Source organism: Hippoglossus stenolepis, chromosome 13 (assembly GCF_022539355.2).
Source record: "Hippoglossus stenolepis isolate QCI-W04-F060 chromosome 13, HSTE1.2, whole genome shotgun sequence".
Lineage (NCBI taxonomy): Eukaryota > Metazoa > Chordata > Actinopteri > Pleuronectiformes > Pleuronectidae > Hippoglossus > Hippoglossus stenolepis.
The window spans coordinates 7,144,858-7,159,994 of record NC_061495.1 but is presented as its reverse complement, the minus strand read 5'-3'; the positions used below and the strand labels follow the sequence as shown (position 1 = coordinate 7,159,994).

General features: G+C 40.2%; 1 protein-coding gene across 1 annotated transcript in view; it reads right to left on the bottom strand.

The window, feature by feature from the left end:
* lrp1bb (low density lipoprotein receptor-related protein 1Bb) overlaps window positions 1-15,137 on the bottom strand; it is a 113,504-nt gene that overhangs the window by 72,561 nt on the left and 25,806 nt on the right. Inside the window, exons 11-18 of the mRNA XM_047342656.1 lie at window positions 11,904-12,035; window positions 11,475-11,702; window positions 11,099-11,273; window positions 10,724-10,818; window positions 7,384-7,533; window positions 2,675-2,815; window positions 2,452-2,577; window positions 2,161-2,292 (exon numbers count right to left, since the gene is read on the bottom strand). Coding sequence (XP_047198612.1) covers window positions 2,161-2,292; window positions 2,452-2,577; window positions 2,675-2,815; window positions 7,384-7,533; window positions 10,724-10,818; window positions 11,099-11,273; window positions 11,475-11,702; window positions 11,904-12,035 — 1,179 coding nt within the window. The remainder of the gene's footprint in view (window positions 1-2,160; window positions 2,293-2,451; window positions 2,578-2,674; window positions 2,816-7,383; window positions 7,534-10,723; window positions 10,819-11,098; window positions 11,274-11,474; window positions 11,703-11,903; window positions 12,036-15,137) is intronic.

Below are 15,137 nucleotides of genomic sequence, written 5' to 3'. Positions count from 1 at the left end.
AATCCATCCAACATCTGTTCAGTGTGAACCAAAGTGGTGGAATGACCGATAGCAAAAACAGAAATCCCATCTGCCATCTAATGGCCTTGACTCAGGAGGAGGAGTGGGTCGTCCACTAACCAGAGGGTCGACCCCAGCCTGCCCAACTCTGCATGCCGAAGTGTCCTTGGGCAAGATACTGAATCCCAAAATGTCCCTGACGACTGTGCCAGCAGTGTATGAATGATGTGTGATAGAGAATAGATGTTCTGTGAGTGGGTGATGAATGATCCTCAAGACTAGAGAAAGAGGGAACTGTTGTAAAACCACAGACCAGACCACTTATCTGTGGTTGTTACTGAATAAAAAAAAAAAAAAGAGACATTTGCAAAAGGCATGAACAATGTCCCGAACACTGTCAATATAACTAGAAGTCTTTGTTGTGACCTCTGTTGTGTGTTTTTTTTTATGTCCCCCTTCATTAGTTAACAGTCTGTAGATATTAAATCCTGTGAGGTGAGGACGGATCTGCTGATCTTTGCCTCTGGCACAGTCGGGCAGCTACAGCCGGTGAGGAATCTGTTTCAGAAACCCTTTGTATAAATTTACATCACCCACCCTCGTGTTTTGTGGAGCTACATAGCAAACTGATAGCATACATATGGAATTACTCAAACAGAATTCTCAGTATTGCTTCGGGGGTTTTTTTTATAAAAAAGAATCGCTGCAAATCCTTAGTATATAAATGTAGTACATTTCAGCCATGCATATGCAATTTCTTCTACACAGGGTTTGTTATCATGCATCAGCAGCAACCTATTGCATATATGGAACGGTACCGGCCTATAGTATATTCATAGTATTTGCCGGTGTAATGGATCTATCATTTTTATCATAAGCAGGGATGTAACAAATGACAGCACAAGCTATTGGGTTCATGCTTTGCTAGGTATGTTACGGTGCCTTCATTTGATACCGTATTGGTGGGAATTGCTTTGTATTACGATTGTTCCAGAAGCTTGTGAGGAAATAGTTTGATCTTGTTCATGCTGTGCTTCCCCTATAATGTGAACTTATTACTCTTCCATCTACACTGCACTCCGCAAGCCCACAGACCATTATTCAAAAGGTTAGAGCCCAGCATACCAAAGAAAAATAGTGTTTTAAGAATAAAAGAAAAAGGGTTTGTGCCGTAGTGAAACACTGATAATGCTACATAGAGGAATTCACTTCAAAACACAGTAGAATGTTTTAAATGCTGTACGTGGAAATTAGATTATTTCAAATTATTTCTCATTTCCTGCTTGATTGTTTACAGTAAAATAGAGCAGACTGTAGCAACTGTCATCAATTTTCTCTCCACTTGACATTTGAAGACACTTCAGGGGGGCATGTGCATCCCAGCATGGCCTTTCTAGTCACTGTAAAATGCTCCTATCATTATAATTTATGTTTGATAAAGGATTTCTAAGGTAAAGTAATAATTAAATAATATTTTCAAATTATAAGGATGCAATCGGGTTTGTACACTTCCTCTGATATCACCACTGTTGAGAAGCAAATCTACACCGTTCTAGTTTTAAGAGTTCATTTCCACACATTGAAGAGTGGTTAGAGGTCAAGTATAGGTTGAAGAAAAACAGATCACCTCGACAGGTAATAAAGCAGTAGCAGGGCCACTTTAAGAGGACAATTTGTAATATTGAGAAAAAAGACAAATTTATGAGATTAAGTTTTACATTTACTATAATAAAGTTATGCCAGGATTAATCTGTTTCCTGTCTCAAATTAGATTTATGCCGCATCTGTGGTATAGGTTTTACAAATACAATTTTAATTGTTTTGGCTCATCAGCGCAACATTATTAAGTATTAGGACTTAGAAAATATTTTTTCTCATAAAATCACGAATATATTCTCGTAATATTATGACTTAATTCACCTAAAATTACTATTACTAATGGAGGAATTATTCTATCCGGAAAACTGCTGTTTTTCAAATTTACACTCGAGTTGATTAACCTGGTAAACCATAGTCATTAGGCATTTACACAGCTGCCAAATAACTAAATTAGCTAAATAAATCCAGTTGGTTTCAGGCTTATGTATCTGTTGCCTTAAACCCAATATCAAACACTCATTCAACAGGGAAAATCGCTGTGTGTGTCTTATGGTATCAAACCTGCGTGGAAGTCAACTCCCACAGCAAACAGAGTTCCTGTGATGGGCATGAGGGCTTCACTGTTGTCATTTGGCTCCAGAGCGATTCCCCGGATTCCCTCGTGGATGGAATACATCAGAAACGAGTCAACACCTAAAGAATGAGACAAGACCTATTATACCCTGAAACAAATGTACTAAAGCACGGTCAACTTTGAATGCCCTTTGACCTATGTAGCGATAACTCACATTGATAAATATTTAGTTAGAGTCATGAAATGTCAAATGTTGATTGAGTACTTGGGAAACTTACCTTCGCAAGACATGCGGTCGCTACGCAGGTTGTAGCCGACGGTGCAGGAGCAGCTCCGGGTGTTCTCAGAGGTGGGGAAACACAGCTGTGAGCATCCTCCATTGTTCAGCTGGCACGGGTTTCTTCCTGAATATCATGCACAACCAACAAAGCGTAAACCATATGTACAACGTGGGTCTTTCTTTGTCTGCATCTGTGTGTTTGCATGTGTGAGGCCGCTTACCTTTCTGACCCTCTCTGTCGAACACCTTCATGTGAACCACCCCACTCGTCTTGTTCCTCAAAATCACAGGGTTCCGCCCGTCCCTCTTGTTAACCGTTCCCAGCTGTGCCGACTCCTCATCCGCCCACCACAGTTTTCCACCTGTGAGCATCAATGTCATTGTGTGAAAAAAATTTGGCCACAAAGTGAGAGCATAATTTCCATTTTCTTCCTTCAGGTAATACTTGTCTTCTGTGCAACATGTTCTTTACATCTTCTTTGAAGTATGCAAATAAGGTTGTGATGCGAACAATCCCTCAGAAACACTCGAGCACAATCAAACAGCGCCCTTCAACACCAATGCCGAGTGTAAACATTGAGCTTCAGCTTGCAGTCTAACACGCCAAGCGGCTCGCACTCTTATATCGTATAAGCTCCTAAATAATTGAGGCATTCTCTGAGCTGATTTGAGATTAAAGAGTGAGATACACTGCACAGCCAGTTGTGATGATGATGATGTGGGCATCTTGCAGCCATGACGCATAGTAGAAAGGTTTACGCTCCTCCATGTACTTCAACAGTTTGGGAGTGGCCATAGTAAAGTGAAAGGGGCAATGGGATATCTACAAATACAGGAGATGTATACACATATTTACATTTGGTTATATTACATGCCAAAGCGTATGTGGCATGTCCTCATCTTTATTCTTTTAAACCTCATGAGGTAAGACTCCTGTCCTGTCTGGGTCTGTGAGACATTGAACCTCCAGGCTTCAGCAGCACTGCTGTTGTGTCCTGTCTTTGTAAATACATTACATACACAAAAAGGCTCCTAACCATGGCGCACTAAGCCAAACCACCAACACAACCACTCTATCCTACAGCCCCCTGCTCTTTCCTCAGCGATGCACAGTCCAGGCACTCTGCCACAGCCTCTACTGACAGGGTAATGAACTCTCAATTTTAAAATCCCATTGAAGTGCAAAGTGGAGAAGAATCAGGTGGCTCCTGTCCCTCTAAGTGTAGGCACTGGAAGTGGGGGTGGGGGGAGCACATCATTTTTAGGTCATTTTAGACGGGCCAAATTTGAAAAAAATATAACCCTAAGGAGGCATGTTTTAATATAGGCAAGAGAGTAGAAGGACAAACTCATTAATATAGAGGCAAATCTTACTAAACAACCCCCCCCCCCAGAAAATAAAAATAAAATCCTTGTATTTAAATCACATTTTATGAGCAACCACCAACCACTTGCAGCAACCGCTTCGTTTCATGCAGCCTCATTAAGCAGAAATAACTGTACTAGCTACAGGGTTTCTGCAAGTTTCAACATGTTAAAACTTTTTTCATAGTGCATGCTGCCAAACATTTCTCTTAAAAAACACAACAATATTTTAATATTTTAGAGCTCAACAGAAGTGGCGTTGGATGAACGTTACCATAATTAAGAGCGACCTAAATGTATTTAATAATTATTTAATAACAATTTAATGTATGCAAGACTGAGGCCTATGATTCAGATTATTCCATTCTAGACTATTTTGACATTTTAAGACCCTGCAGAAACCCTCTACCTGTACCTGAAATGAAAATAAAAAGTGAAGTATGCCCCAAAGAAATTATTACTCATCAGGTAATTAGCAGCATATTTTTATATCCAAACACTGAAGGAACATGTGCACTTTCCTTAATCCCCAGATGGTGAGACAACCTTTAAGGTGTATTTGAAATATAAAAACAACATATACACATACATACACAAACAATCCCCTCATGCATTGGTAGCTTCAGGCTCAAAGGAATGTAAAACTCATTTCCACAAATCAGACAGATTCCCATGAGTGAGGATGACAGTCTACATGCAGTTTACAAAACATTTGACCCTGGAGGGCGCGCTAGCCAAGATTAGCTTTGCACCCAGTGTTAATTTGATGCCGTGGGGACCGCCGGCTAGCTGTGATTGCTCGGTTGTGGTACATCATATTCAATTTCCATCTCCGCTGCTAGTTTGATTCCAGGCAAGTCAGGGCTGATGGATCACTCACAGTTTCTAAATAGAAGCCCTCACCTTTCCCTCAAGCCAATCAAATTATTACAGCGCCCTCAGACCTGAGTGGATCGACCTTGTGTCAGTAGCAGTACCTTCATTATGCCTTTTCTCAACCAGCGCGAGCAATCACTACCACACACACGCCAAATGGAAAAGCCCCAAAAAAAGGAAACACGAGCATCTCAGCGAGACAAAATGTCAGACTCCTGTCTGAGAACTGCCCTCCACAGATTATCAGTGCACTGAGACAAGCTGCTGCTAAAACCCTTTCTCCTGATTGTGTGTGTGTGTCTGCACCTCCTGCTGTGTGGGAGCCAGAAGACCTGACAGAATTCAAGCCTTCCTCATTTATTTATGATGCTGCTTTGGGGGGGGCAACCATAACCACTTCAAACACGACCAACTGATCAATGAAAGCTATCACAGCGCAGATGAGAGAGGAGAGCCATTGTTAGATTAATGCTCATTAATGTTGATTGGTCAAATCCCCACAGAAAACTCAATATCAACAGCCACCTAATGATGCCTGCAAGTTATGTCCCTGCCACAGTTGACTGCTATTATATCTGTAAATGAATATCGCTATTCTAATAACATTTATAATGCATATTTGTTCATATTCCAGTAGGTGTCTAGTCACAGCTTGCTGAGCAGAGGAGACACGGAGAGGACACTGAAGGAAACTTAGTGGTAAACAGAGTGAATGGCCAGAAAATGCACTTAATTGCATCTTTCACCATGGAGACAAAACAAACATCTGCAGAAGGGGACATTACTCTGTAATGGTTTTCACCAACAGTCCATTTACTTGGCAACAGCAAAAAAGAAGCTTCTGAGAAAATGACCTGTCTGGCTGCTGTCATGCTGTCTTACCCCCGCCTCATTTTCAGCTGACCCAATACGTTTTACAAGTGTAGGCCCAATAGCTTATAGTAAAGGAGGAAAACTCAATGTCTGACAGACAAGGAACAAGGGGGCATTACATTAAATGCATTTGAATGTGCACAGCAACAGACTTTATAGTAAATATTCATATTGTAGTGTTAAATGGGTACAAATAAGCTGATATGCATACATAGCTCATAGTATATTGGGCGGTTGTAAGTGTTCTATCATTGCCAATATATAATCTGGAAACTAGTGGAGAGGTAATACCAGTTTTACGATTTATAAAGCATAAAGCTTAACATTAATACGTGTTTAATATACTATAATTACTATATTTGATAGATCAACATCCATAGTCTGAGAGAGTGAAGCCAATCATCAAGCTGTGATATTTCATTAAAACAGGAAAAATAGAGTTTCATGGTTGCATGAATTTGAATGTACAAATCCACTAGATTGTTATCTTCTCTGTATAGAACATAATTAGCATGCAACAAATGCAATGATAATAAAATGTTCATTCTACCATTCAAAACAATTTCCTCAACATAACAAAATGCCATTAATTGTGATTGATGGAGACCAGGATTTCATCATTTTGCTGTACGTGCTACTGTGCAGGAACAAAGCCATTAGTCTATGTCACCTTGTGTTCTACCTCCCAATTCAGAAAAATGCAATAATGAGATCTGGATCGGCCACAAAAAAACAAACACTCTTCCTCCTTAGAGTGGCAGAATGTTACAAAACAAACAAAAACAACATTCTGCCACTGCTGTGCAACTCTGTGACCTTGTAATTAATGCTCTGCACATACGGACAGATACCCAGCACACAGGAAGCGGAGGGCTGCCATGATTAATAACATTCTTCAAGAACACAAAATATCACCCTGACAACACTTGCTGATTTTATTATTATTTTTTTTTTTCTTTAAAAAATAAAAAAATTCTACTAACAACTTTATTTACAGTGTGTCTGCTCCCTTCACATTAACATATTTGGCAAGCGCCATGCATTCACATATTCACAGGGCTCACTGGGAAGCTTCCCAGTTTCAAGCTTGTAGAAGTGAGGCAATGTAAAATTTAAATCCCCCGTCTGCTGTAGAAAATAAATAAAATTCCAAAAGAAAGGGGATGAATCACTGGAAATTAATTTGATTTTTATATGCAGGACATGCACTGTGTGAAAAATAAAAAATAACGGTTGATATTTGAGAACTGTGAGCAGTGCCCATTGCTGTTGTTATATTGCACACTTTGTGGGTGGTGTAATGTGAGAGCTACAATGTGTTTTGGCTACGCTGATGAATAACAACCAAATTACACTGACATATGGTCCTATTGGCAGTTTGAACGCATTTAGAAAAAGAAAAGCCTCACTGAAAAATAAAGGTCTGGTGAACCTTCAAGCTAAAGAGGAGATTTTTCTTTTCCCAAACACGTTGACTTGGATCTCAGGGCCATTTTCCAAATGAACCTATGAGTTGATGGATAGGGAGACACACTGGATTCAGCACCGATACCAGGAATCAACATGTAATGAACACCTTCGTCTCTTTTCATTACGAAAGAGGGTGAGAAAATCAATCATCAATCACTGCTGTCCTGTGTTTTAATTATCTGCCGCCCGTGCTGCTTCACACCACGTGAAGCACAACTCTTGCGAGCGCCGCCTAAATGGCTCCATTCTCCAGCCACTTAACTGGTTAAACAAGTAATCCCCCCCGCAACTCTTGAACTAATCCCCCCAATGGCAATCTGATGCACTTGTGACAAGCCGCACTCACCCATCACCGCCAGAGCTGTGCCTTTGGCTAACTCCCTCTTTAGAGACTCCAGCACTTCCAACCCGCTGCCATCAAGATTGCACCTGTTGATAGTGCCATTGGCCGAGCTTATCCAGTACAGCTTGCTGGCAGTGTAGTCTATTGAGAGACCTGAGAGAGAGAGACAAGTGAAGAGAGGATCCCACATTAGCTCTCATTGTGCAAGGATGCATTAGGATACAGAGCGTGACTTTCAAAACATGGACCGATATTTAACTTTTTTACTGCAAACAAAACCAGAGATAACAGATGAATACTTAGAAAACTAAATCATATAATCGTAAATCAATAGTAGGTCAGACGTGTAACATAAACATCATTTAAATATAATTTAAGACATGATTAGAGATAGGCTTGGGACTGGGGTGTTCAAATTGACCAATCGGAGGAGGGGAGCATCAGCGACTTCCCCGATTTGACCAGCGAGCGACTGTCGGGCAGTGTTGAGCAGTAGTCAGTGTGTAGGGGAAGTGAGATGTGAGCAGAACCACAGTTGTGCACGCAGAGCAGAAGTGTTCACGGATACAGTTCTGTGTGTTTGTCTCAAGTGCACAGCTGAAGTTTTTACATACACAGATTTCCAGATTAAATAAACGCCATACTCAACCATCTTAAGAGTTTCATGAGATGGCAACATATTGTCTTGACTTCTGAAAAATATGCAGCACTGAGAAGGTGCAAATAAAAACGCTACTTCTGGCTAAAGCACAATATGTCCTTCTCCCTACAAATATGTAAAGCGTCCTTGGGTCCCGAGAAATGTGCTATAACAATTTAAGTTATAACTATTATCATTATTTCAGAACTGCATCACTGTGACAGCTAAATACTGTATTTGGTTGAGGTCTGATATAAATGCTTATGTGTCTGTTGGCTCGTGTTGCCGGGGATCTCTTTATAACAAGTTGGCATGAAATATGAACAAGACTGAGACTGAACGCTTTTAAATCCATTTCCTGGTTGACACCATGCCACCGTGTGTGAGATTCATGTCTGGCAGATTCACAGTCACAATGTGTCGTTAATTTAGCCTCGTCCCCAGGTCTGCACCGTACCGTGGAATTCAGCGCACTCTGTTATCTGCAGCGCTGACAGGCCCAGGAGAACGAGGGAATACAGTGGAGTCAATTATGCCGTTTTTGTGTGAAAAGGGGTTTGACCTTCAACTGTGTGGCAACAACTACAAGAGATGAGGGCCAGATGATTGTTTCTGTTAAATCAGGCAACAACTGCTCGATCAAGCACACTTCATGTCTATTGGAATTTACACTCAAAAGGGGAGACGGGATAATTATGGAAATATTCATGTTTCAAATGTTCAAAATCAGACAGCACTCACTCATCAATGACACTAATCTATTGGAATCAGTGCTTTGCAATTTAGGCATGATTGAAAGAACTAAGTTTCCAAGAGAAAAAAATTGTACTTAGACCCTAGTTTTCCTGAATATTGCCAGATACGTTTGTGCAAATTCAGAAAATCTAAATCAAATGACAGTATCTGGAGTAGATCCAACAGAACCCCTCAGTAACTCCTTTCTTATTATAAATACCTGCCAAATATTACACAGGTATATTATTGAGGTATAATATATATGATTCGAATTGTTTCTGACTGTTTTATACTAATGACACAAGAAAACGGTCAAAAAAACCCTCAGAGTGTTTCTTTACTTTTAAAATCTGCTAAATTATAATAAAAAATGATCTGTTGCTGAGAAAACTACATTTTTCACTGTTAAATCTTATGTCTCGTTTCTTTGCTGGGGGCAGAACAATCCAAACCTTTCTCCTTTGGAAGATGTTAACTCTCCTCTTCTATTTGCATGTTTCACTAAAAACTAGACCTGCCAAAATACAGTCTACAGTAAAAAGGTCTAATCGAGTCAGAAGAGTGGTTTGTGTGCTGCTGCAGAGATGTTTCACCTTCTCGAAAGGTGATCATTTCAATGATGTTCAATAGATGAACCAGAACCTAAGACCTCGTCATGGAATGCAGAAGGCTGCGTTTGGCAGATGGAAGTGGGAGGCGGTGAACTCGAGCAATATGCAGTCCAAATGAAAGCTGTTACCATAAAACAAAATGTAGAGAACAACCAGCAGCTTTGAATGTGACGTAGTGTAATGATCCCTGTACTGTGTCCTTGCAGAGCGACACATTGAAGTAACGTATTTTAACGGCATCGCAAACCAGGTTCATCCTTTCATAGCCGCCATGTTAAAGCCACCAAATAGAGGGATGCACTCTGTTTGATTAAGTTTCGGTTGTTGAAAAATATTTGTACAGGACTTGTTCACATGAAATTATAAGAATGATGGAGTCACTACAATCTTATATATTGCATAAAATGAATAATAATAATTAATCTGCATGAATAAACATGCATGTTTGCTGTAAGAGCATCTGCAATCTGTGCAATAAACATGCACGAAAGTCTGTCGGTTCAGGTTTAGAACAAGAATATCATCAGTAACAACAAACATTTTTATAGATTTACATATAAATAAGATTTAAAAGTAAATAATTTCTTTGGGATTCAAATTGTTAAGCATAAGTGCACACATGTAACACTTTAGCTTTGCATTAATTCGTATAGATTTCAAAGGAGTTGAGCATTGGCACACATGCAAAGCCTTGGACAGTCTCTACCAGACACTGACATTTTCAAAGAGTCTCTTTGACGCTGCCTGTTGCGATAACATCACCACGGAGGAGGTGGCTGTTCTTTCTGATTCTCGCTGACGTCGTTGAAGCAGAGAAAATGTCAGAGCAGGTACAAACACCACATCTGATTCTATTTTTAAAAAGTCAATATATGTACTTGCATGGAGTAAATTTATGATAATCAGATTATGGCAAAGTGAGATTATTACAGTTTTCTACTAAACACCTTCGTCGTGTTATCTTCATCATATCCCAGCTCAAATAGGGGAATTGCTTGAAATGAATTGGGAATGAAGTGAGCACAGATGCAAAGCGGTGCATGCAGTGAAACAGCTGCTGAAGCTGGGAAATTTAATTGAATTAAATTACCATAAATTGAATCTATAACCAAACAAAACTGACAAATTCCCTCAGATGTAGTTCTTGTTTCGTGGTATTAAGATGTTTGCAGTGGGCTACAATGACAAATCAAGTGCCCTTGAGTTATTGGAAAAACTGAGTTATTAGGAACCATGTGACCGTGTCATTTACGTTCAGAGTAAATCAGATTATAAAATGCACGTTAACATATTATAAACAGACAGAGCTCGGTCACATGTGAGCTACAACTGTTCCAGTTCAGTATGAGATACTGACCTACAGGTTCCCTCTGATTCTGCTGGAGGACCTTGCTGTTACTCCCGTCCATGTTCGCCATGTTGATGGTGTTGCCATCTGTCCAATAGATTTTCCTGTGTGTGGATGTGTGAGGTGAATAGGTAATGATCCAGTCAGGCACAAGAAATAACAAGGTGTACAACAATCAATACATGTTTTTATTAATTGTCCCTAGTAACCTGATAGATTCTGTTCCACGTGTCAACTTGGTAAAGACCTGTGAATATGTTTAGCTTGTAGAACATCGTCTCTTTACGACGAGGCTCTGATCTTACTTGTACGGTCCGGTCTCCTAAGACCATGCATTGAAAGTAAGGTACTGACAAAGTGAACAGACTGCTCTAATCTACTTACCCCTTGGCAGGGTGCACTACAAGGCACCTTGGCTTATCAATGCCGTGGATGATGGAGGTCTTCAGGGAGCCATCAAAGCGAGCCACATTGATTTGTGACTCGTCATTTTCAGAGCTGAGCCAGTACAAGTTCCTTGAAAGCCAGTCTAAAGCCAGGCTGCGGCAGTTCACTATGTCTGTGGGGGGAGAACATGGAGAAAGCTGTGTGCTTTACAAAAATGTAATGCAAATGAGCTCAGGTAAATTGGCTACATCGGACATAAGCAAAATAAGGTACAAATACTATGATATTCAACAAATGATGTATACTCTAAATTGATGCAATCATTTCAAACAGACAAAACAGACACATAATAATTACAACCAACAACACCCACCTGCAGAGATAATGGTCTCTAGCTGGGTGCCGTTGATGAAGGCCCGTTTGATGGTTTGTGTTTTGATGTCGGCCCAGTATATCCTCTCCTCCTGGGCGTCGTAGTCCACCATGGTGACGTCATCAATGTCTGGCACCGTCAGCGCCGTCATGACATTCATGTAAGGATTGTCAATGTCCACACCGCGGATTTCAGACCGCCGCACGTACAGGAGGAACCGTTTCAGTGCTGGTGAGAGGATTCAGAGAATAATCATTTGAGTTATCAGATCCAAGTGGGGGTGTGACTGTTATACCCTAATGTAAATAATAGGGTCAGTAAAATGGGATGTAAAACAAAACACCTTCCCCCCTTTTATTTACACAATCTATTTTGTTTTTTTACCCTGATAAAATAAGAACAATGCAAAATGAGAAAGGTCTTACTCACCAAAGCAGGACTGTTTGTTGTTTGAGAGCTTCATGAGGTGTGGACAGGTGCAGGAAGCAGTGCGATTGTAATTGATGAGGCACAGATGTGAACAGGGACCACGTCCATCATTCTCTTCACATGGGTTGGAGGCTGATGGGAGGAGAAGGGAGACAAAGAGAAAAGGGATGTGCCAGAATACACAGTGTAAGCAGGGAAGGTGGCAAGCACATAGATAGGCCATGATGAATATTGGACATGAAATGAACAAACAGCCTCTGCAATATAATAAAGTATAATTATTATAATTATAGTTTACTTGAATAGCACCTTTCAAAACCAAAGTCACAACAGACAATATAAACAGAGCTGCCGGAATAAAAACAAGAGAGACAGACGTCATCATAAAATCTTCCATCAGTGTAACCAAGAACAATTAAGTTTGAGAAGAAATTTCACAGGAGATTTTGAGCTGGTGAGTCTGAGCACCTCAGGCATGTCATTCAGGAGCTGAGGTGCCCAAACAGCAAAGGAACGATTCCCTATAGAGTCATGAATCTAGTAGTATCTGGTTTGTGAGTGAGAACCTCAGGCTGCACACATGCTGGTCGAGGAGGAGCAGAAATCACAAAGTCTGGCTATGAAGAGATTTAAAAAAGGAATTAAAAACAGGATTAAAATCAATAAAAAGATTTGGTAGCCAGTGTAGAAACTCTATAAAAAGAATCCTGATGTCAGAATAAAGTCTAGCAGCTGCATTCGTAGACTGTTCAGTGATCCTTTGTCTACAAGTCCATCCTCCCATCATCTACACATCGTATCCACTGAGGGTTTCAGGAGGAACTGGAGTTAATCCCAATGTCAGCAGGAGACAGATTTCACCCTGGACAGGTCACCAGCGAATCACCAGGCTGACACTCTCACATTCACACCTACTGTCAATTTGGAGTCTCCAAACCACCTAACCTCAACGTGCATGTCGTTAGACTGTGTGGAAGCCGGAGTACCTGGAGGAAACACATGCAAAAGACCCCAGCAACAGTGACGCAATTGTGCTAACCACTCTACCACCGTGCTGCCCTCATTTGCACCTATGCAGTAATCCAGTGTGTCCGTAAAAACTTTAAGTAGTGTAATTGTTAAAATGTACAATCAAAACTCAGGAGGTAAAAGCAGATGGCTTTAAAAGGGCGATCAACAATATTAAGCAGAGTTCTGGGACTATGCTTGGGTATGGTCATTAAATCTGAAAAAATATTTAGCTCTCAGTCTTAACAAGCTTATTATATGATGCCAGTATTGTCTTTATCTGCTGATAGTGCACTTAGAGTGTGGTGTTGTGCCCCGGCAGACAGCACTCTCTCTCTCTCTCTCTCTCTCTCTCTCTCTCTCTCTCTCTCTCTCTCTCTCTCGCAGAGTAACTGAGCAAAAGTGAAAGATTGATATTATTTTTCAAATGTGTCTTTTTCAGGGGCAACATTGTCCTGAGAGAAAATACCAAGATAATTAAAGTTGTTTACTGGTGCAACAACATCAGAACTAGTTTCTCAGACAGTAGATTGGAGTATGGTATCAAAAAAAAGCATGGTCGGACCCACAGGGAGGGATGGTGTTGATGGTGTTAACACTCAAAACATGTATGTACACTTAGTCGTCAAGCATGTGGCCATGATTATCAATATTTTGTTTCAATTTAGATAAATCTGTGACACATGGGAATTCAGAGACGGCTGAGTTCTTCCACTTGAAGCAGCAGACTATAATAACCTTGTCAGAGTCAGCACTGATAAGAGGAAGTCAGAGAACTCAGAGAGGAAGAGTGAATCGGATCCAGAGGGTGATAAACAATTAAACCGAGATAAGAGAGTACATTTCATTATTTTAATGGTCCTGCACCATTATACACAGCATTTATAGCCCTTTGTCATCATGCCCATCAAAGAAAATGCAATTTCTAAATAGAAACAGAAAGCAAAGCTGAAAACAACCATCATCATATTAATGTTCTTTGTTATTGGCAAAAAATTACAAAGCATGAAACCATGATAGTTCAGTAGAGAAATATAAAAAATCAATTCAGTTTTTAGATGAATTTTAAAACAAGTTCACAGGCTCCAAATAGGAGAAATTACACCATATGTCCTTTTTATTTATTTTTTAAAAAGAAAAATGTTGGGTTTTGAAAAAAATATTAGCTAAAAATTATAGCTATGTTTACTCTTTGTGACCTGTCAGAGGTTGAGGGTGACATTATGTCAACCACCATGTTCCTGTAGGGCAGCAGCATACTAGGTTAAGACCTGTCACTTCCCAGCAGACATGCACAGCAAGCTGAATTCCACCAGCTGTTAACGCTTAAAGGCACAATACATTTGAAGGACCATATTCAGAAAAAAGGACGTCACCCACAGTTCAGCTATTTCCCATTATTCTACAATCACATTTCATGCATCAAACTCCTCCATCTACCGCGGGTGATTCATGTCGAACAAGCTCATTCAAAGTTCATTTCCAGGGCTCCTTCAGTAGAACATTGAAGAGCGACATTGCAACACAAATGTGGCTTATTTAAGTTCAATAAAATGCAGCTCTATGTTTCTGCGAGCAGGAAACAACACCCAGCTCACTCAGTGTAGGGACCAATCACAGCAGCGGTGTATTCACCTGATTCGTGCTCTTGAGAGATGACAGGCAGCAACAACAGAGACGAGGTGTTTGCTTGCTCTAACCTGTCGGATTCCTTTGCAGGAAATAAGGGTAGTCAGAAAAAATAAAGAGATGCTTATTTTCAATCTCAAAAGCATGTTGTGAAAAGACGCAGCGTCGTGATTAGATGTTCAAAGACGTCATTATGTGTATCTGTTCAAAAAACTAAATTACATGAATCTGTAACTAACAGATCTGTAAGAAACAGATTCTGTTGCAAAATGAAAATAGACACTATAAAAGATAAAGACATGAGGAAAACTAGCTTTCAGCTGAAGGGAATAATGGATTAATGCAGAGAATGTTCCCGCAATTTGCAGTGAAAATGTGAATAACTACTTTATAAGTGCAGAACAGAAAACGCATGAACTTTTTGCACAATGTGAGGATTTGACAATAATCCAGCTACAACACAAGGCTCTTTCTTTGTTACCTCCACCTCGTCTTCCTAGATGCGACAGTTTAATCCCTTTTCAATAACGCAGATACAAATTAGACGACTTTCAACAGGTTCCAAGTTTCATTTCATGGTATGAAAGGAAAGAAGTC